Raw genomic sequence first — 22,472 nt, 5'->3', positions numbered from 1 at the left:
AAGACAGCCCTTGATTACCGAAACGCATCAACCATTTCATAACCAAATTTTCCAAACCAGAGAAGCTTGCGCGAGCTAAACTGGTCATTTTACGCACAAAAAATGGTTATAGGGAAGAATTCTGCTTTGCTTCAGAAAACTCTACACTACTGGTTTGTAGTTACTACGCTGAAGGCTCCTGCACTGCACAATTGTTTAAAAAGATCCAAATCAGGGAATCAGTTGCTTTAGACACTTGTGAGGGTTTAAAGAACTGAAAACTAAAATAGTTATGAGCACTTGAAGGTTTCCCTGGTAGCACTTCTGAAAAGGACGTACTAGGTCCGATTTTGCCTTCCGGAGACAAAACTCAGAAGCCCTCAGAGGGAATTTTTGTCCCAGGCGAGGTGAAGAAGAGCAGGACCATTTGTGCAGAGCTGTAGCAATGTGTCCGGTTAAATAAATAAAATTCAAGTCACCTGCATACACCGGGTCAGAGCTAGATGACCCATGCCTCTATTACTTTACAAAAATAATAGGTTAATCGCCAGCACAATTAGTCTTACCTTATTGTAGTACTGCACCTGGACCGAGTGCCACTGCCCATCGCTGACCCCTCCCGGAACGAACGGTGCCACCGTAGTGGTTGTCTCCCCTGCAAGGGCAGGCAGAAGGGAAAAAATGAGTCAACGTCACTGGAAACTGCGCTCCGCACTAAACCGAAACACGCGGAGACCCTCATCAGGCACAGAACGTAGCCGTCTTACTTCACCATGAAGGAATCCGGGGTTTCGTCCTGCGAGACAGTAAATAACCCCTGTTTCATGGAGTTATTTCAGTGCACAAATACAAAAATAGCTTCTGGCACATTCAGGTGAATAATGTTATTTTTTATTACGCTTCTGCAGAGTGCGGTAGCAGACGCATTGGGTACATACAGGTATTGCTGAAATGGTCAACTGAAGAAAAAAAGTACATAATTTCCTCTGCATTCTGCTGCCCAAAAGCAGCACTTTGAGGGTTTTTTAATATGATGAGTATTGCGCCAGGATATTTTGTCAGGGAAGTGAAGCCCACTCCTCATCAGAGCTGAAAAAGTGAAATCCAAAATATTATGCTAGCATAAAACCCATGGTAACCTTGGTCCCAGCAAAATTTTACTAGTGATTAATTAAATTATTGGTGGTCTTTCACTATTTAAATTTGAAAGCAAGTCCTTGCCATTGCAACTGGAAAGCTGAAGCGTTTAAGCCAGGTCTGAGTCAGCAGAACCAGCTCAGTAACCAGGCATATCTGTTCCGAGGTAGCAGCAAAATAAACATTCGTGTTGAAAGCACATAAAAGGCCTGGCACGGAGAAGGGATTGCTAGGTTTCGACTTTTTTTTTTTTTTCTTTCTTTTTTTTCTTTTTCTTTTTTTTTTTTTTAACGGCTGGAAATTTCTACATAATAAACCACAGGAAAAATAACTCCCTTCCGTAAGCCAACAAAGTTCATGGTATTGTTGAGCTTAAAATGCACTTTCAGCTCTCTATTAGCAACAAATGCTTTACCCCGTGTGAAGTATTATTCCCTTGTCCCCTGCTCTCCTTCAGCTCCCATCCTACATACTTCTGTTATTTAAACAATACACATTTCGGTTTAGCGTGTTTGACATCTTGATGTGGTGTTTTTTATCACTTAGTGGTAAAAAATCTGCAGTAAAAATTGGGCTTTTTATTCAGCTAGCAAGTTACTGCAAAAGGAATATCACCCATCTCCAACCCTTTTGCTTTGCTTTCTGTGAGAAAGTTGTTGCGACAGGTAAAACAGTCAGATCAGATGTCCAAAACTTGTGCTGTTCGTTAAAAGCCACTTAAAACCATAAAACATATACCATTCTCCTTCCAAAGAAAATACCATTTGTAAATATACAGGACCAGACCTGCTCCCAGGTGCAGCAGTGCAAATCTAAATTTAGTTTCATGTATTTTAAAGGAGTTCCTCCGCATTTAAATGCATATAAGTGCAAGTAGAATTTATTTCTCTCTCATTCATCCTCAGGGTGCCTTCCAAGCAATTTGATTCAAGTTTAGACAGGCGGAGCAGAGCTACAGAAGAAAGCACATCTCTCCGACGGCAGCATGCTATTTCATTACACTAATCCATTGAAAAGCCTGCCTTGAAAGCTAATTTGGACAACTTTGAGGTAATAAAGGGGAAATGAAACCGGATATCTTCAACCCAAAGGGCCCAGATATGCACTTAAGCATCGCTGGTAAATCGATGGGGTCCCATAGGATTTATCGTGGGGTCCGAGGGCAGTGACCATCCCTGGTGGCGAGATGAGATGTGCAACACCAGCGTGGGCTGTCCCTTCTGCTTCTACTGCTCTACTGCTTGCAGCGTCTCACTTTTCACAAAAATAAAGTGAGAGTTGACTAGAGCCCGCATGTCTATCCTGAATACGGATAATGGGAAATAACAGGATTATTTCCTGAGTTATGCGCCTGGTACAGAGCTACAAATGTCTCACTTGACCTACGCGTAACCCCACTTGACCTACAGGACAGCAGCCCTTCCCAGATATTTGTTTCTGTCCCAATGGAAAACATTCCCTCAACCTGTGACAATTAGAGGTCGTCTGCCCTGTTGAGATTTAGTAAAGCCACCAAAGCCTTCCCACCAAACTCACAGACTGGGCTGAAGCAGGAACGCAAGTGGTCCACCAAGAGCCCCAGCAAGCCTGCTGAAGGCCAGGGGGTGGTTCCTGGTGGCTTCAGTGTGCTTCAACCATGCTGTACAGCTTCACCTGCTACCCTTGCCACAGCAATAAGCACAACTGGGCATGAGGTTCTGGATGAAACTTGGGCTTTTTTTTTAATTCAAAAACACCCATCTGCTGAGGCTGAAAGGGCAGGGGTTTCTTCTGATCACACTTTCATCAGGAAGAGCTTTGCCATTGCCAGGGCTGATTTTCTGGAGGAAAATTCTCCCCTAGGAGAAGACCACTGTGGCAGGGATATGCGTCACCCTCAGCTTCGCCTGTTGGCCTTCCCCTCTCTGCTCCCAGAAGCACCAAAAGGTGCTGGCTTTGTCCCAGCACAGAAAACAAGCAAATGACAAAGCCTCCGTTTCTTGTTTCCTAGCCCACCGTAGCAACGAGCCCGCAGCAAACTCCTCCTAAATTCGGTGTTGTTTACGGCTTCTTCCAAGGGGAGGTGCTTCTACAGCACAAAAGCGACTGCATTGCTTGTCAGCAATCCCTAACGAACGGCGGGCATTTTTCACTTGTCTGCTAGCTTGTGCTTTGGCTCGCGTGTATTTTTTAGATAACATTTATGCACCTAGCTTCACTGATGGCGTAGTGTAAAAATGGATAACCACACGACGTTTATCACAGTGTGATAAAACGAAGTCTTGCTTAAGCAAACATTGGCTCGGAGGCCAACTTTCAGGCTAGCTCCAATCTTTTATAGCAGTCATAAACTCCGGCTTTTATAACTGGTATGTTGATAAGCTCCTGCCTATGACAGAAAGTGTAACCACCACAAACCGCTACATTCTGGAGTACTTTGCGACAGCCGGCATCAGTTGTTCACTGTACAATGTTACTCAATTAATGAGGCAAGCAAATAGCCATATAAAATCATTAAAGTGCGTTTCCAAACAGCTTGAGAGGATCTCCTGACCACGAGCAGACTCGCTCGACGCCAAAGAGAGCTCACCTGCAGAGAATGTGAGCTGGATCTGCTCCTCAATGATCTCCAAGGCAATGAAGTCGTGCTTCTCGTTAAAACGCCCGTTGTAAAGGAGGAGAGCGTTCCTCTCCCTGGTTGCAAACCTAGAACGCAGAGACGAGGGGTTAGTTCAGGCTTAATGGCTTATGAACTAAAGACTGAGGGTCAAGTCGCCCAGAAGAAAGGCGGCATTGTATTTAGCAGTAAAACAAGCCTTTGAATCTTTCTTCAGACAGAAAATTATAAAATTGGGGAGTCAGCCGCAGGATAAATCTGCTCTTTCACAATCGACAGAGGCAAGCAAGACGGAAATCGCAGGAATCCGCTCTGCAGAGATCTGCTGTGGATGGTGACCCTCACAAGGGATGAAATTGGGCAGAGGCACGACGCAGCGTGAGTAGCCGGCACTCCCCAAACAGTAGCACTTACTACACTTCGCAAACAGTCGGAAAGCTAGAAAGCATTTCCACATCAAAGGGGGAGATACTTGCTGCCTGCTTGCTGTCTAAATGCTACAGGGCACAGGGAGAGTCATCAACTGATTAAAAAGACGTGATGGGGAGGCAAGAGGAAAAGAAAGATAAGAGTTACTTTAATAATGCCATGTAGACGATCAGGGGTCATCAATCAACAGGTCAGTCAATTGGAGGAAGGAAAATAAACACTTAAATGATTCCACTAAATCAGCGCCAATGGGTGTTTTTTGCTTTTATTTTTCTTGTACTTCTAATATGGGATGTATCACACCTTTCCTGCAGAAAAAGAGGCAATCCCACTTTTAAAAAAGCCTGTTTGTTTTTTTTTTGTCAGCACAGAACTTTTTTCTTGCAAATTTCTGCATGTTGTGTGTGTGTTATCATTTTTAATTGAATCCTATTGTCTTTAGGGATTTACACACAGCTTTCATCTCCTTAGAAATGCAAAAAAATTATTCCACTTTACATAAACATTTTTACAAAGATTAATATTATATAAAGCGAGAAAGAGAGAGAAACCATGGGAATTTCTTGTGTTTCCAAATGGCAGTGTAGTTTGATTTCGTATGTTGAGTTTCAGGAATTATGCCTGATTTAAATTAACCCACTTTTCTTACAAAAGAATCAAATGCTGAACCCAGCTGATGGAAACTGCCTTCCACGGACAGAAGAAATGACTCTTGTGCCTGTCATGTCACGTCTGCTAGCAAGATTCTCATGCAATGCAACAAAACCTGCATGCAGAGAATGTGAACGAAGCAGTATTTTAGAACATCAAGGTCTGGTATTTGAAACCAAAAAAAAAAAAATGTCAAAGCCAAAGAATATTTTTTAAAATAAGTTTTTTGTCAGAAATATGTATGTTGCGGATCACAGCGAGTAGAGACCTTTCAGAAGCAGGAGCCTGAATATGAGCTACATGGAAATGGGAATTTTTATTCCATACATTTAAAAATATTTTTGAAGGAGAATGAATTGTTCTGGTTCAAAAACCAGAAGTACAAATTTTGACATTTTCCAATAAAATACAAATTCCAAAGAATATCTGTTATAGTCCCTAAAAATATTACATTACTGCTTTGATTGCTTTTAATCAGTTTTGAAATACATCTTTATTTCTGAATTTATTTAAGATAATATAAAACAATATTATAGAAGTAAAAGGCAAACGAAATGAATTAAGAAAATACCATTGAAGTACTTAAATATTATCAAAACACTGATTTTAGTTTTCACTTTTCACCATCAAACATTTCATCCAAAGGAATACAGTTTCTGTAAAACATTTCCCAAGACTGTATTTTTCCGTGGATAACTGCTTCGCCAAAACATTTTGATCAGATCTATCCAGAATATATACGAGGAAAAGAAATGAGAATATTAGTGATGCTTCTTTAGTGGGCAGAAAAACTTAGTTTGATCAGCACCAACAGGAACCTTAGTTCTGTTTGAATATATTTTTCTGATACGGTTACAATTCTATACTCTAATTGTTAAACTATTAACTTATTACACTACCTTTTCTATTTCTTTACTCTGTGTGCTCAGTTCCATCCTTTGACACTAATCAAAAGCATCTTTTGTATCATACTAATAGTTAAAGCACTATTGCTTTTCAACTTGTCTGGTTATCACCAGCCGGGGAAAAGAAATCCTGTTATTTAATAAAAGGGATATTTTTCATCTCAGGACATAGGAAACAAAAGATACTTTCTTAGAGAATTTTGAATAGTGAGAAAACCTCTCCACTGACAGCGTCTCTTGGAGTGAAGGAGTAGTAAGCGTTGGAAGGAAGCAAGGAAGATGTACAATGTTGGGTGCAGAAAGTCATGCCTGGTTGGTAACCTAAACACTTTTTTTTTAAAAATTGCATTTTAGTTATGAGACTGGACAATGCAAATATCCTGCTCTTTGCCAGGAGCAGGTCGTGAGTCACTTGAGGCTGAGGGAAGCTAGACACCCTGGGATTTTATGAATGCTCCCAAATCACAAAATATGTAATGGGAAACCATTGTCTAGTCAAACTGCTAATTCTTGCTTATCCTCATGCAATGTTTTCCATCTGCATTGAAGGATAATAAAAGCCGAAGAAATAACAAGTGCAAATAAAAGTGAACTTCAGCTATGAAAAGTTAAATGTGTCATGATTCTATGATAAGTGTTATCCCAGACAGTGTGGGATGAACCCCACGATGGTCTAGACTTTTTATAACCATAGTGAGTGGACTGAGGAGCGTTTCGCTCACGACTAAATATGCCATTTTGGTTTTAAAGACGGTGAAGAAAAACTGGTGTAAGCAATACCTTGCTACAGTAGTTTGCTGTTTCTCAATAACCGCTACCAAGAGCATTTGAGTCACTTTAACTTGAAGCACCCTACATGTCAAAAGATCTCTTCCTGAAAGCCTGAAAAATGACACCACGTGGCTGTGGGGACAAGCCAAGGGTAGCGCAGGTAGTTGACACTGGCAGCCAGCCCAGACTGCTCCTTTGTTTGCACTCACTGTAGGTCTCACAAGTCCAACAGAGCCTTTTGCTCCTCAGCTTTTCCGTGTACTCAGACCTGATGCTCTACATTGATCTTCACAGGCGCATCTCTTCCCTGCCTCAGATGATCACACGCAAACTGTGCCTGCGCTGTCTGATTTAACCAAAATGTCAAGATTCCATAAAATTTCAGACCTTGGGATTAAGGCAGATGAAGGATAAAATGGAAGGAAGCTGCCCGGCTCCTGACAGATGTAAAACCCTGGGTAACTGCCTGGGGATGTGGGACGTGTGCCTGGTGGTGTCCTCCCGGAGCACTTTCTCTGGACAGACACACAAAGATGTCTGTCATTGTTGCTGCTGTTGTACCTATCAACAAATCCCCAGCCCTGCTCTTTGGGGTCAGGGTTAACACATTTTTGTGCTATTTACTCACAGTCAACCGTGAGGGAGAACCAAAGGTCAATCCTGACTGGATAAACCATGGGGAAGCTGCAAACCTGCACCCTCTCGGGAGAAGACACATGTGCGTACCGTGAGCTCTGGCTTCACAGCAGGTGAGCCCTACGCTATGACCTGACCCCAAAAGTCTTCTCTAGAAGAGGGTTTTTTCCCCAGGATGTGTGAGCCAGGGGAGGAGAGCCCTGGTCCACACAGTACAGCTGCCACCATTGCTCCCCAAGCTCCAAGAGCTCCTCGAGTGCCCTTGTGGGAAAAGTGACAGCCATCCGAGGAAAAGACTGTCCAACATGGAGATGTTGGAGCAGATGCAACAGGGAGGGGGCTGGCAGCCAGGATGGGACCAGAAGCAGGACCTGGGTGTAAAGGCCAAGAAGAGTGAGGTGAGGAGCTGGGACAATTGGGGTTGTTCCAAGCTCAAGGCTGGGAACCAGCAGAGAGCAAGGACCTGAGGAGGACCAGCCTGTGACTGTGAGGAGACCAGGTCCTCTCACAGTCAGCGGAAAAGGAGAGGGGAAGAGGATTCCCAAACAAGCAGCATGAACCAGCAGCTTGCACCTGGACGTCAGGAGGCCACAGACACAACTAGAAAAGCACCTGACAAGCTCGAGAGGTGGCAAACCCATCACCCAGCCTTGCGCCTCTCCGGCGGAGGGCTGCTGAGAGGTGGCCAGAGAGGGGGACACCACCCCCTTCCCCGCGCCACCACCCTGCCTTGCAGCAGAGGAAGGTTGGGAGCTAGCACCTCAGCAGCATCCTCAGCAAGGCAGAAACCAAACGCTTTCAAACAACACGATGGTGTTCCACCCGCAGGAGTCAGTGTCAGAAACACCCAGAGTGACCTCTACACATAGATAATTCACTTGGTGAGAATATTTAACACACACCCCCCAAGCTCAAGCGGACAAGCCACCAGCCACAGAGCCCTTCCCTGTCGGGACTTACATGAGGGAGACGGTGAAGTGGAAGCGCTGCCGCAGCCCCTTGAAGGTGATGAAGGACTGTGGTGGGAAGCTCCTGGTGGTCATCTCACAGTACGGCCGCTCGTACTCACCCGGGGGACACTCACACTTGAAGCCCCCGATCAGCAGGTTCACGCAGGTTCCTCCATTTTTACAGACCCCTGGAGCGCAGCGTCCGGAACGTGCATTCACCTCACAGTACTCTCCTGCAAGGGGAGAAGAAGACGTCAGGGAAGGTGACACCTCACCCCATCAGCAAGCTGTGACACTCAGCCACTCACGTGTTTCTGAGAAAGGTTTAAGCTGCTTCCCAACTTCTGTACCTGACCCCCTCCACAATCAAGGTACGAGCCTGTAATTGCAGGGGGGTAAGGATGCTTCATCGTCTTTCAAGTATGAATTTTCAGGGGGGGCACAGGGTATGATTTGCTGAGCAATCCTCTTGCAAATATCCAACAACGTTGGCCCCAGTTTTCAGATTCCTTGGCTGCTTCCAGACCCGGTGATAAATACAAAGCTGGTGACAGACAGATCTACACGGGAGGAGGTAACGCCACCAGTTAAAAACTTGCACGCTCCCTTGTCAACCAAAATATGTGTAAATTGTTGCAGTGTTTCATTATGGGTTGGGAACTGTGCAAACAGATAAGTGTTTGCATTTTGCCTCCAGTGGAATTTGGCTTTGCTGCCCATGGCGGTGGCAGGGCACAGCTGAGCTCGCGACAAGGCTCGCAAAATGTTTACAGGAAGAATAAGCAGGATGCTGAGGACATACGGATTGCTTCCACGTTTTCCCACGTATCCTGCAGGTGACAGCCCATTTTCTGAACCTTTCAGAGATGCGCACAATAACTCTCCGCAGAAGCTATGGATTCTGCGTACCGCTTGCTGAAGCTGTTTCCCCCCAAATACTTCGACTTTATTCTATTCAAAAGCCTGTATCAAGATCTGTTAAATGCAAGTACTAAACAATCAGGCATCTTGCTTTGTACGTACGCCATAAATTTTCCCGCTTTTGCCCAAAATCTGAAAGTGAACTGCAATTCATAAAAAATAATTTGTGATAACAATAATTTGTGTTCATAATGTAGAGAGGATATCCACTTAGAAAATCTGCGGCTGGGACAAAAGCAGCTGCTGAATTAATCATTGTACAGAAAGCTAAACCCTCTATGTGAGTTAATTAGTTAACATTTATGTTTTGGCATGTGTCTTCCTAAGATATAAAGCGTGTTCAGATCCTGCACGTAAAATTGTTCAGAGAAATTGAAGATGGCATACACAGCTGAATTTTACCCAGCAACAATGTCTGAGAAATAAATATAGAGCAAAACTACTCAACACAGCCAGCTGAAGGAACGAATACATTTCCAACAGTTTGATATTTGCATGATTACTTGTTACCAGATTATACAATTACATTAATTCAAGCACAGTTAAAACCGTGCAAATGCATTCCTGGAGGAAAGTAAAAGCAGCAGGAGCCGTGGGCAGTGACTCACAAACAAAGGCAAATTAAAATGGAAAGTTTTGCTGCGGTCGCTGCCCCCGCAGCCCAGCTCCCACAGATTCCCACGCCGAAGCCGCCCGTGCTGGGCAGTATTGCCACATCCAGACCTGGGTCTGCACCTCTGTTCCATGCCAGGCTGGAAACCGCCATGGTTTGCAGCTAGTGTGGCCACTGACCCAGGGGCAGTGATTTCTGAGACAAGGTGAGGTGGAGAGCTCAGCCATTCCCGCTCTCCAGCTTCGCTGCCTTTCTCCTCTCACATCAACATCATGCGCCTTTCAGGCAGGTACGATATTACACCGGCAAAACGCAGGATCAAAGACAAGAGCACCACGATCATGCAGGCAGCCAAATGCATGCCCCACTCAGGTGGGCTCAGCTCCACAGGATGTGGCCAGCAGGTCGAGGGAGGCGATTCTGCCCCTCGACTCCGCTCTCCTGAGACTCCACCTGGAGTACTGCATCCAGCTCTGGAGTCCCCAACATAAGACGGACGTGGACCGGTTGGAGCAGGTCCAGCAGAGGGCCATGAAGATGATCAGAGGGCTGGAGCACCTCTGCTATGAGGACAGGCTGAGAGAGTTGGGGTTGTTCAGCCTGGAGAAGAGAAGGCTCCAGGGGGACCTTATAGCTGCCTTCCAGTACCTAAAGGGGGCCTACAGGAAAGATGGGGAGGGATTCTTTATTAGGGAGCGTAGTGATAGGACACAGGGTAACAGTTTTAAACTGAAAGAGAGGAAATTTAGATGAGATATTAGGAAGAAATTCTTTACTGTGAGGGTGGTGAGACACTGGAACAGGCTGCCCAGGGAAGCTGTGGATGTCCCATCCCTGGAAGTGTTCAAGGCCAGGCTGGATGGGGCTTTGAGCAAGCTGGTCTAGTGGGAGGTGTCCCTGCCCATGGCAGGGGGGTGGGAACTAGATGATCTTTAAGGTCCCTTCCAACACCAACCATCCTGTGATCCTATGACTTCTGGTCCTGCTCTCCACGATGAGCTGAGCCATCGTACAACTGCCTCCTGACGAATGTGTTTGTGGGTATTATCTCCTGGCAAAAAATATACAGAGGCATTTCAGTAAACTGAAAAAGGATGTAACACAAAGCACAGGGGAGAGGAACATTTCCCTCTATAATAGTAATTCTTACAGTTAACAAATTATGAAATAAATCTTCCCCGTCATCCTAGAGGGAGTGCAAGCCAAAACCTCTCAAGTAATAAACTGTATAGCCAAGGGTTCGACTTCAAGCCTGTGCTCACAGCTTTTCTGATTCAGGACTGATGTTCCTATATTCTCACTTTAATACATTAAGATGAAAAGCTGTGAAAACCACTTGATAAATGTCTTCCTGTTTCCATTCATCAGCTGTGAGTACCAGGCAAGACTACATGAATACACCTTCCCTAGCACTTTAAAATGCTCTACAACATGTTTCTTTGGAGAAAAATTGTATGTATCATCCAAAAGAGAAAATTCCCCCAGTGTACTGGATATGCCAAACAAAGCGCACACACACATCAGATGCACCGAGAGGACACTACTGAAGGCACTTCTTGATGATGTGCTGGATAAGCGCAGCCAATTCCCCTAACACACACACATATCTTGTGTCAAAAACCCTCAAAAAACTGGAAAAACACAATTCCTATAGAAAGACTGAACAAAGGTTTGTCGCTTTAAAGAAGTAATAGGATATTTCGTCAAATAACTCTCCAACTCGGAGAGGAATGTAATCTGCAAGGCTTTCTGAAAACAGGATGATATATTTGGCAAAAGCAAATAACGTGCAGGCTTGAATACACAGGGAGAAAAAGGAGGGAGCTAAAAGGAGAGATTCCTGGCACTGTAGCACACTGTGGAAATGCCATGGCAATATGGAAATAAATAGGCAAAATAAAAAAGCCTAAGCTGGAAGTCACTGGTGGTTCTGTATTAATTCTGTGATATAACAAGACTTTATAGACCGTTTAGCTACCTATACAGGCATAAAAGTATTTAAGAGAAAAGAAAGCTTACAGAAAAGTTCTACTGAATTGCGGTTATTACTGCTTTGCATTGTGATGCTTAAAGGAGTGGTTTTAAAAAACTGTAGTTCAACTTTGAATAAGATCCTTTGTCCTATATTCATTCAGCTGTAGCATCACTGATGTCCCAGTTACTAAAATTATTCTGAATTCTCTTTGGTCTGTAATGTAAATGAGAACTGCATTTGATGCATACTCTTTGATGTTGTATTTTCATATTTTATGTATATTTAACAAAATATATTAAAATAGCGTTTTTTAAATCTCTACAGTACCTCCAAGACATCACTGTGCTTCAAGGCACAAAGGTCTACCAAGAAACTCGATAAATCCTTAATCACCCTTTTTTTTCCAAAAGTGCCTGGAATTCTTTAGAAAGATGGCATCTTTGGCTCTACGGAGCAGCCATCTGAGCAAGCGTTCGAAGCACGGCTTTGATCAGGACTGGAACGGAACACACCTTTGTGTGGCTCTTGGGTTTGTCACTTCCAAGGGCGGCCACCTCATCCCAGACACACTGCTGTCCCTGCGGGAGCTTTGAGGCACAGCCTGAAAAGCATCCTCAAAATTTGAACCAAAGCCCGCACGTACTTGAAGGACAAGCTGGTTGCTGGCTGAAGCCGGAGTTGGAAGCCCCTAAGGGAAGAGCTACTTGAGGAGCTGAAAAGGAAGGGATCTGCATCCGCCAGCCTCTGGGATGAAAAGCGCCTGTGTGCCTGCTGGCAGCTGAGGGTCGGAAGGGCTGGGACACGCCGTCGGAGGGGATGTCTCGCAGTCCGGTGGGAAAAAATAGTACAGAAAGGAGGGAGAGCTGCTGTGCAGTGAGGGTCTGGAGGGGCTCAGGTGATAAGAGCACAGCCCAAATAGCTGCCACACACAGCCTGGGGACAGTCTGTGACACTGGCAATGCCGGGATGGCTCACCCCCTCAGCCAGCCCGTGAAACCCCTTCGCTCCTTGTGGCATTCCCTTTGCTAATATAATTCCATTTTTCACACTGGCCAGTATTTTAGGGATCGCTTAAAGAACAAGTTACTTCTCACAACTCCATGAAATCCAAGCAGGAGATGTGAAGCTCCCTACAGCTGCTAAATCTAAAGCACGTCAGATAACACGGGCCACGGCTGCCTGTTATCTGCCGGCAGATTCCTGGGTTTTGAAAAAATCCTGGCCCAAGCCAGCAAATGGTTTACTGCTACAGGACAGCAGCTGATCTTACAGGCTCTCAAATTAATATCGATGACTCTGAAAGCTATGAGCCCTGTGGCTTTTACACAGCCCTTCAAGTAGTGCTTCCCGGCTCTAAAGCACTTCAGATCACAACGTGATAGTTGCCTTTGACACTGCTTCCTACTCTCAACCATCATATATCTCTTCTCCAATTTTAGGACTAACTTTACAAAGACGTTAATCATAATTTTTTTCTTATTAAATTTATGTAAGTGAGGACACCATGGTATCAGGCATAATATAATAAGAACAAGCAACGCAAAAGACTTGGTCTGATGACTTGCTCCAAGTAAAGTAATGGAAGAGTTTAATGAATAAACAATAAATGATGATAAAAAAGTGAAAAGAAGTAAAAATAAGCTATCTGAAAAATGAAGAAATAATCTCACAATTGGAAATGCCTTGTGAGCTGAACGTTATGGGTTTCAAAGAGCACAATGGAGTGCATCAATGAGCTGCTCTTTGCAGGAATCTGCCTGTGGTTTTGCTGGCGAGTTGCTTGACCTTCCAACACAGACAATGTGTAACGTTGGAGAGCTTGCTGGAAACAACATGATGGCATTGGAATAAATACAGAATAACTCTACGCTTCAACTTACTGCAATATGTTTCCACAATATCCCCATTTAGGGACTAGCCCTCAAAAATTTGTAGTATTCTCTGATTGTTTTCAACTGAAACAGTACATTAAATGTATATTTACACGAAGCAGCAGACCTGAACTCATGTTCTTGTTTCTTTTTTTCCAGTTTCCCTAGACTCGTTAATTTTTCACTCAGTATCTGTAATTGCTCGACTTCAACTGATTCTTCTCGCCTTTCCCCCATCCTGCCATTTGCTCCAGATACATATTAATCTTCTTCTCTGTGTTTGTAGTTGCTTCACCAGAAGGGAAAGCGTTTTGAGAAGCTGATATAAGCAGCCAGCCTAAAATGATGTACTTTAAAGTGGAAAGGAGAAACAACAAGAAATACGGCAAAAGGAGAAACAACAAGAAATAGGGCAACTAAATTCTTCAAAGAATTCCCACTGACCCATTGCCCTACTAAAGCATCAACTGTCATTAAAAATGTATTTGCTATCTTGCACATTATGGGAAAATCAATCCTCCTCTTCCTCTAGTAGCTAAAACGCTACTAACCTGAAATGACAATCGGCACTAAAGCAATCAGTGCACTAAGTAATAAGAAGGTTGTTAAAAACAAGTTAGTTGCAGAATCAGTCTGGAAATCTCTACTGGAACAAGAGATAAAGAGGTTGGGATACAGGGCACCCACTTTAGAGGTGGTGTCACCATAGTTTAGGCTGAGTGGGAGTTACCATAGTATCACCATAGTCCCCTCCTTTCCCCAAACTCATTGCACTTTCCTCCCCCTCCCTTGTGTTGGCAGTCATGTAATCCCGCAGTTGCCTGATTTGTGGAGCTCAGATGGCAAAACACCATTCGTTTTTTTATTGTAGGGTTAGTGATCTTCGATTAGGTCCCTCCTAGGATTGATGGGATGAATAGCACAGCAGGCACAAGGGAAGGAGGCAGCACCACGCACACAGGAATAAGAATGGTCTTAGAAAGGTTTAACTGTTATGGAAATACAGCTTTAAGCCATTTTAGATGGCTCATATGTGAATGTAGTGGCTTGTGCTTGACTTAAGTGAACTGGATCAACACCTTCAGTATATACCCACCTCTCTCCGCTGACTGTGCAGGGATATCCTGTAGGTAAATGTGCCTGAAACGTAGGTGCAACTCAAATAATAAAAATGAATATTGGACTTTGCCCATAAAGGGAAATTCATTACTTCAGTGGCTCTGCGGTGCACAAGCCCACCCTCAGAACCTACTGGGAGAAGTTCGTCTTACCTCCCAGCAAATGCCACTTATTACACAAACAAACAAGCAAAAATCTACCGGTTTTATGAGAGAAGTTAGAGAGCAGTTACCCAGAAAAAGTAACCAAGGAGAAGCTGGATCAAATAGAATTTAGAATCCATTGATGTACTAGTGACCGTGAATAATTAGGGGATGACTATATTAATGTATCATTTTACGCAGATGACTCAGAAGTGCTATTTGAAGAGCAGAGTTAAAATCTGGGTCCCTTAGAAATCAATGGCCAAACCCCTACTGCCACTTCAGAGAGGCCATGCAGACACGCTCGTTAGACTTAATACTGATGCTGATGGTCATCACTGCATGAGGTTTCTATATTACACTGCTACTAAACGTTCACATTTGGAAACATGCTGTGGCTTTTCCTTTTACCTATTCATATATGTTTTTAGAATTGGGACTGATCTAGGAAAATTAAAATTGGCCCCAACCCTCTTACAGGGAGAAATACCAGTTTAAGGTCCAGTTTCCCCCCTCCCCTTTGCTTTCCCCTTTGCTGCTCACTGCACTATAAAGGCATATTATGAGAAACAGGCTAAGGTAAAAAAATACATAAATATATACATAAACACACGGAAGCACACACCACACATACACTCACGCTGTTTAGAACTAAATCCCATTGACTCGTAGTGACAGCTGTCCTTCGTAATTTAAGGTGCTAACCGTTCCAGATTTAACACGATGTATTTGCGAGAGAGTAACCTGAATTTAAAACACTAAGCAAAATAACAACAAAAGCATTCCTCTCACACTATATATACACATATAGCTTGCCAAGTAGAGCTCTGAGGTGACAGAAAATGATCCTATAATAAGATACTCGGGAAATCACTGTTTTATCTCTAGATGTGATTTAGTTTTTTCATGGGCATAAGGACTAAGCTCTGGACTGGTGGGAAGAGAGGGCGCAGAATTACTGGTGCGCTCTTGGCTATATATGTCATCCCTCTCCTTTACCATCACCCTTCTCCCTTCCCTGTGCCTTCTTCCACAAGGTTCCCCCCAGGCATCCCTGAAAACTCACAAATCAGATTTCCAAAAATCATGAGACTGGGCTAAATAAAGATCATGAGAGCTTTAATCATGAGATGCTCCAAAATAATGAACATGGGAGGCTTTTTATCTTCTTTCATTTGCCTCTGAAGCTGCGGGTGGCATCTGCTGTCCCCAAGGCATGTGGTGGTCAAATTCCAGCCTGAAACACAGGACCGAAACAAGTTGCTCTGAGGGAACTCCCATTCCCACTCCCACCCCAACAGGAAGATGCGACTCGACCCTTCCCAGCTCTTCTTCCCACTGGGGTCCTTGGAGACAGCATCTGCACGCCAGCTGCTACGGGGTCCTCCAAGCTCCTGGGAGGAGGAGGACTACAATGAAAAACTCCCCATGCCAAACAGGCCAGGGGGAGGCCAGGACCCCATCCCACCTCCTGATCTTTTCCGCCTAGCAACCAAGCTAAATTGTATTTTAAAAAAGCAAGAGCAGGGAAAGGTCAGGTCTCTCAAGTTGCTTTGGGCTGTGCCCGCTGAGGCGCTGCACCTGCAGAGCAGCCACTGAAATGGTACCCGGCCCATCAACAGCCCAAAATCAGGCCCAGGATCCTACACGCAGCACCAGCCTGAGCAAAGACGTTCCTCTCTTCCTCACCTCCTCCCCTTTCCTGGTCACACGACAAAGCAAAACGAAAGACACCCTGCAGAGACGGGTGGATGGATGGATGCACGGATGATTTGGGATTTGGGGTTTTTTTTCTGTGTTTTTGCATTTAAATGAGAAGGAATAACTGGGAAAAAAAGAGAAACAATACTGAGGAGGATTAGTGATATTTGGGGCACATCTGTTGGAGAAATGAATTAGTCTGTGGATTCCAGAAAATTATGAGCATGTTCTCAAGATGATATATGCTCAATGTGAACGGTCACTGGACCTTGTCGTCCCATGCAACTTCCAGCAGTGCTGGCAGGAACAGAGCACAGACAAAAGTCGTGACAGTGCTGGCAGGAACAGGGCACAGACAAAAGTCGTGACTAAGTCTTTAATACCCGGCTTTCTTCCTCATATATTTGTTGAGGATTAAAAATTCTCAGTCATTAAGCTTCCACTCTGTCTACACCAGAGAGCTCGCCTTTCACCTTCCAGCAAGAAGGCCAGGAGTGGTGCGAGCACCAGAAGCGCTAACAACACTTACCGCAAGGAATGTGATTTTTTCCTGAGAGCACTCTGATGAGCAAGGAGCCAGACACTACAGCAAAAGAAGAGGTGCATGCAACGTGCCTGGCTTCTCCCCACTGCCTGCTCCCATGGCACCGGACACAATCACCCCAAGCTTCTGAGGAAATGCTGAGGAAAAGCACTTTTTTGGAATGTGTTATCTGGGGCGGAGGAAAACAAGAAATAAAACATCCATGCCTTCAGCCTGCCACAGCTACTTAACAACAATTTTTGCTCTATGGGATCCAATGGCTAATTTCTTAATGTCTTAGTCTTTACTCTTGGCTGATTTTACAACTATCTCTAAGCTCTGTAAATTATCAAACCATTTGTTGTAATGTATCGTGCCCTCACAAGGTGTCCTCTCCCTCTGCATTTGACCTCTAAGTTAAAGCTTGAGAGAACTTTTTAGGTTCCGACTCTCACCCAGGGCTATACTCAGCATAAATCTACACAAGAGAAAAAAGAAATGCACCAAAATTTCCAGTTTATTTTGAGTTCTGTGGCAGGTTTATACGTAAGACAATTTATCATAATGCAAATTATGATTTGGGGTAAGATATGGTGATGAAGCAGTGCCTTTCAAAAGCCTAAGCTTTATCTCTGGATGTATTTAGTAGGGAGAAAACATTACCGTAGATGTCAAAGATAAATCCCAAATTAGATTATGCCATTGTGTCTGCAATTTGCATTATGTCTTACTTGGAATATATCTCTTCCTAAAAATCCCACCTTAAAACCAATGAGAAACCTGGAGGTGTAAGAACAAAACACACGTCTGCATAACATACTTATATTCATTTACAGAGGGATATCCCTCCCTCCATTTATTTTTAAGAGAAACAATCATTGTCTATCTTTACTATATATATATGGGATATTATTATTTTTTTCTCTGCTCTCTATGCCCCTTGATTCATCTCCAGGAGCGTTACTCAGGGGGCACAGGGAGGGAACCGAAGGTTGGAGCAGCCACGGTGTCCTGCAGGACACGTTCCCTTCGGGACAGCCTTTGCAGCCTGCTCCGTATTTGCATCCCCGCACACCTGCAGGCACTTCAGCATGGGAACCAGCCACCATGCCTGGTTCTCACCTCCTTCCGCCAGCAGAAGTGAGAAAGAAAAAGGGCACTCATAGGCTTGGCATGCCTCTGAGTGCCTCTGACTATTTCGTCACGCAAAGTTGCAATTTTTACCGGGCACCAAATGCCACCACTGGCACCGTTAATTCCCCAAGGCTGTCGTTCCGCAGGCCATTTTGGCCTCACACTGGGCTTTTCAAAATATATTACACTATTTACGTGAATGAGGAAAGCAAGTAAGGCATGGTGGCTGTGCCAGGGGCGTGTGTGCAGTAACATCTTTTATCAACAGGAACTCAGGAGCTGGAAAACCAGACGTGCTTCCAGGCACCACCAGGCATCCCGCTCGCCTTCAGCCTGGTTTCCCTAAGCTGCTTTCCACAGAGGAGGACAGCAATGGGCTGCAGCTCCCAGTTCCCAAATTTGTAAGGAAGGGGAAAGCTCTAGCACTTATTTTTGAGCAAGGTAACATCTTGACGCCGCTGAAAAAGGGACCATACCTGCAAATAATTGACCTCAGAAAGAGAGGAAGAAAGAAAAGGGCTCAGGAATATGGGAAAAAGGTGGTCGGGGTCTCCCTTTCAATGGCAAACATACTATTTTCTTCAGAAAATCCGGCCCATATTCCACTAAGATCCCATTTAATTTTCTCCATGTAGCTATTACAGACTTGATGTTTTGGCTCAGAACAAGGGACAAAGCACAGAAGAAGCCATCTGCCCTGGGATTAACTGCCCAAGCAGCTAACACTGCATTAACTGCACAAGCAGCTAACGCTGCACATCTCTGTTAAAGGAAGACTCTTGAGAGCCTGCATTTTGCGTTTTCCAAACATTAGAAGTTTTCACAGGAAAATCTCACTCTCACATCTTCTGCATAATCTAACACAATGGTAAAAACGACGGCATTTAGAAATAGGCAGACCTCAAACCAAATCATGCTCCTTAACATCCTAGGTGGTCCCAGAAGCTCTGGTGGAAAGAAGCATAATGGCCAATTAGTGAGAATAATTGAAGAGAAGCCATAAAATATTAATAAAGCAACTGAAAAACACGCTTAAAGTAAGTCTACTATTGTAGTTACATTTTAGGAAGCTGGGATTTCAGAGCTTTATATTTTCATTTTATAAGAGAAGTATTAGGCTAAAAGAAAGTTATACTTAAAAGTACTGTATAGTTGTTTTTACTGTGGATTGTATGAGTTCAAAGGTTTTGCTTGATGAAGTAGACAGAACCGGCAAAAATAATCTGATGCTCATCAAATTTCCACTGTTATACATTGAAGGCAAATTTTGAAAAAAAACCAAAAATTACCCTTTGCTTGTCAAATTAAAAGGATTAGGGTTAAAAAGATAATCCCATAATCTTATGTTTTGATAGTCTCAAAAATATTTCCTACACAGGTCAGTAAACATAAACTGAAAACAAAAAGCAACTTAATCTTAACGACTCTTGAAAAAGCCATTGTAATGTCTCATACAACTAACACAGAAAATCTCAAAATCAACGTATTTTTAAGTCTACAGAACAGGTAGAAATTTAAAAATTACATTTTAAAAAATTTTTCAATAGATTAATGAAAAATTAATCCAGCCAGCTTCCCCATTTTGAACTTAACTCTTGTTACAACAGTTTAGTAGATTAAAATTCAACCTTTTTGTAAAATATGGCTTCCTTTTAAAGTCACTTTACATGATTACTGTCTTGTTAAAGTTAATATACTTTACTGTGTCATCTATATTGCGTTAAGATATTAATACAAAGCACCCATCTTAATAATATTTCTTACAATATGCACATCAGTGTGCTGACCCCTTGAAACTGGGTGGCCCTACCTAACTAAAGTATGTTTTTTAACTATTACATTGGAAAATGCAGCATAACAGCTCTCATATGCTTAGCTGTGGAGAATTTGAGAGACAGCCTGAAGTAAAGTATCGTCATCTTGATTTTTAGAAACTGAAAACGGAGGCCGACTACTGCTGGGGAAGCTGCGATGGGGGGGGACACCGTACAGTGCGGGTCGCAGAACAAAACCTGCCCCAGGAGGAGCAGAGGCTGGGATGCAGGCACTCAACCATGATGCTCTAAACAAAAGAGCATTTGCAACAACAATGAAGTTGTGGTTCCCACCATGCTCCGCACAACTGTATTGCAGAACTGTAATTATCTTGATGTTCAAGGCCAAGTGCCCCAGTCTGGCGCTCAACTGTCGAAACTTTCCATCATCATAACACAAAGAACAGACACACAAGAAACTACTTTATACTTTTCTCCTCCATAGCCGGGGGGGTGGGGGGGTATCCTGATACCCTCGTCTCTGCACCCAACCCTCCTTCCTGCCGCTTTCCTGTTGTTTATCTACTGATGAAAATTAAAATGTCTAACTTAGGAATTATAAATATATACAGAAGCCAAACATGTTTTTCATAATTCAGTCTTATTGAACTGTAAAGGGCCTTCCCTGCTTTGTTTCCCATTTTCGTATTTACAGCCAGGTGAAAAGGAGCCCCGCTACCTTGCGCCTCAGAGGTTAGATTTCTTTTTTGTTTTGGAAGATCTAAAATATTTCATTCCAGCCTTCCTGGAATTTCTTTTTTCAGCCTTCATCTATGAACTGCTGTGAACATTGTGAGGGGCTTTCCAGAACATGGGGCACATTGGAAAAAATACTATCTCACTATGATTTTATCTTCCCCACAAATAACTTAAAGGCAAGTTGTTGAGCTTTTTCTCCTCCTCTCTCTTCTCCTTTTTCCCTACCTGATTTGTTTTCAGTGAGAAAAACACCAACCAAGACACCTACCCATTGGCAAAAAAAACCCACTTAAAGGGTAGTCTAATATACGGGCTATTTTGACACTTAGTAAGTGTATGTTTTGACGTATCAGAATGCATTTGTGTGGCTTACACGAAGTTTAAAACTTTACTCGGCTAACCTATCTGACATTAAAAAACATCTACGAGAAAAAAACCCCAAGTCTTACATTACACAAGGCTCACCTTGGCTAAATTAATAAAAACACAACTGTAAACTATGGCTACTGAGAAGCCGGCTGCTGTTTAATAAACTGCTATTTAAAATATTTTAATTAAAGCAAACCTCAGTGTGTATAGTTTCTTTCAGATCAATGTTCTGCAATGCATACATATGTTCACCATTACAATAGTGTGTGAGAATTTAGCTATGTCAGCGAGGAGGGGTTTTACACGTACCTATAAAATTATAATATCAAATAGCTCCACTTTGTGTAATTATGCTCCACCTTCCACCTTTTTTTTTTTTTTTTTTTAAATTAGACCAGTGAAGATAAGCAAATTCCTTATAACACAGGTTTTCAAAAAGCCTGGGAGAATTGTGACTCTCATTTAGGTGTGGTAACAGAAACCCCGTCAGTATAAAATCAGGAGTACAAGTCAAAAGCCTAAAACCTGCTGAAAACTGATGGAGCAAGATAATTCAAAAAAGAAATACAGGTACAACAGGTTAAAGACAATAAAAAGAGAGATTTCACGTATGCTAGAACAAAGAGAATCCTAAATTCAGACTGGTCCGTTACTGACCGGAATGCCAGTAGGAAACCCAAGGTGCTCAACAGGTCTCTCTCCCCCATCAAACTCGACTAACCACTAAGGTCATACTCATAGGACCTTTTCTTGGCAAGAGGTGGGAAGGAGAGGTCAGGTGCCAGAGGCAGGTGGGTACCCACGCCAGGTTAGCAGTCTGCCTTGCTCACACAGACCCAGCTGCCTGACAGCAAACATGAGCTTAGCTTGGCCAGGCTTCAGGGCCAAATGTGCCATTTTCACATCAGGCATTTAACAAGATTTCACTTTAATGAAGGAGACTGAAGCCAATGGCAGGGGGGTTGGACTAGATTATCTCTAAAGGTCCCTTCCAACCCAAACCATCCTATGATCCTGTGATTACACCTGGCCATTAGGGCTCAATATTAAACACCTACACGGTGGAAGAGCTGGGGCAGCACTTGTTCAACAGCAGCAAAACCGTCATGCCGCAGTGTGTGCTCGCGGCCTCTCATCTCTGCAGGCTCCTCGACTTCATTCCGTGCAGCCCACAATTAAGAACGTACCTTCTCCCCATATTGTACCATAATCATAGGATCACAGAATGGTTGGTGTTGGAAGGGACCTTAAAGATCACCTAGTTCCAACCCCCCTGCCATGTGCAGGGACACCTCCCACTAGACCAGGCTGCTCAAAGCCCCATCCAGCCTGGCCTTGGACACTTCCAGGGATGGGGCATCGACACCGTTACCCCTCATCCTATCACTGCACTCCCTGATAAAGAGTCCCTCCCCATCTCTCCTGTAAGCCCCCTTTAGGCACTGGTAGCCTGCTATAAGTTCTCCCCAGAGCCTTCTAACAGACATCAATGGCATTAACAGTAAGTAGGTGTAAAAATGTAAGCATGGAACCATC

General features: G+C 43.6%; 1 protein-coding gene across 1 annotated transcript in view; it reads right to left on the bottom strand.

Annotated features, from left to right (window-relative positions):
* Window positions 1–22,472, bottom strand: part of CELSR1 (cadherin EGF LAG seven-pass G-type receptor 1) — a 174,831-nt gene that overhangs the window by 72,078 nt on the left and 80,281 nt on the right. The window contains exons 3-5 of the mRNA XM_054218028.1: window positions 8,065–8,287; window positions 3,686–3,801; window positions 546–634 (exon numbers count right to left, since the gene is read on the bottom strand). Coding sequence (XP_054074003.1) covers window positions 546–634; window positions 3,686–3,801; window positions 8,065–8,287 — 428 coding nt within the window. The remainder of the gene's footprint in view (window positions 1–545; window positions 635–3,685; window positions 3,802–8,064; window positions 8,288–22,472) is intronic.

The sequence above is a fragment of the Rissa tridactyla genome, chromosome 1 (assembly GCF_028500815.1).
Source record: "Rissa tridactyla isolate bRisTri1 chromosome 1, bRisTri1.patW.cur.20221130, whole genome shotgun sequence".
NCBI lineage: Eukaryota > Metazoa > Chordata > Aves > Charadriiformes > Laridae > Rissa > Rissa tridactyla.
This window is presented reverse-complemented; position numbering and strand designations above follow the sequence as displayed.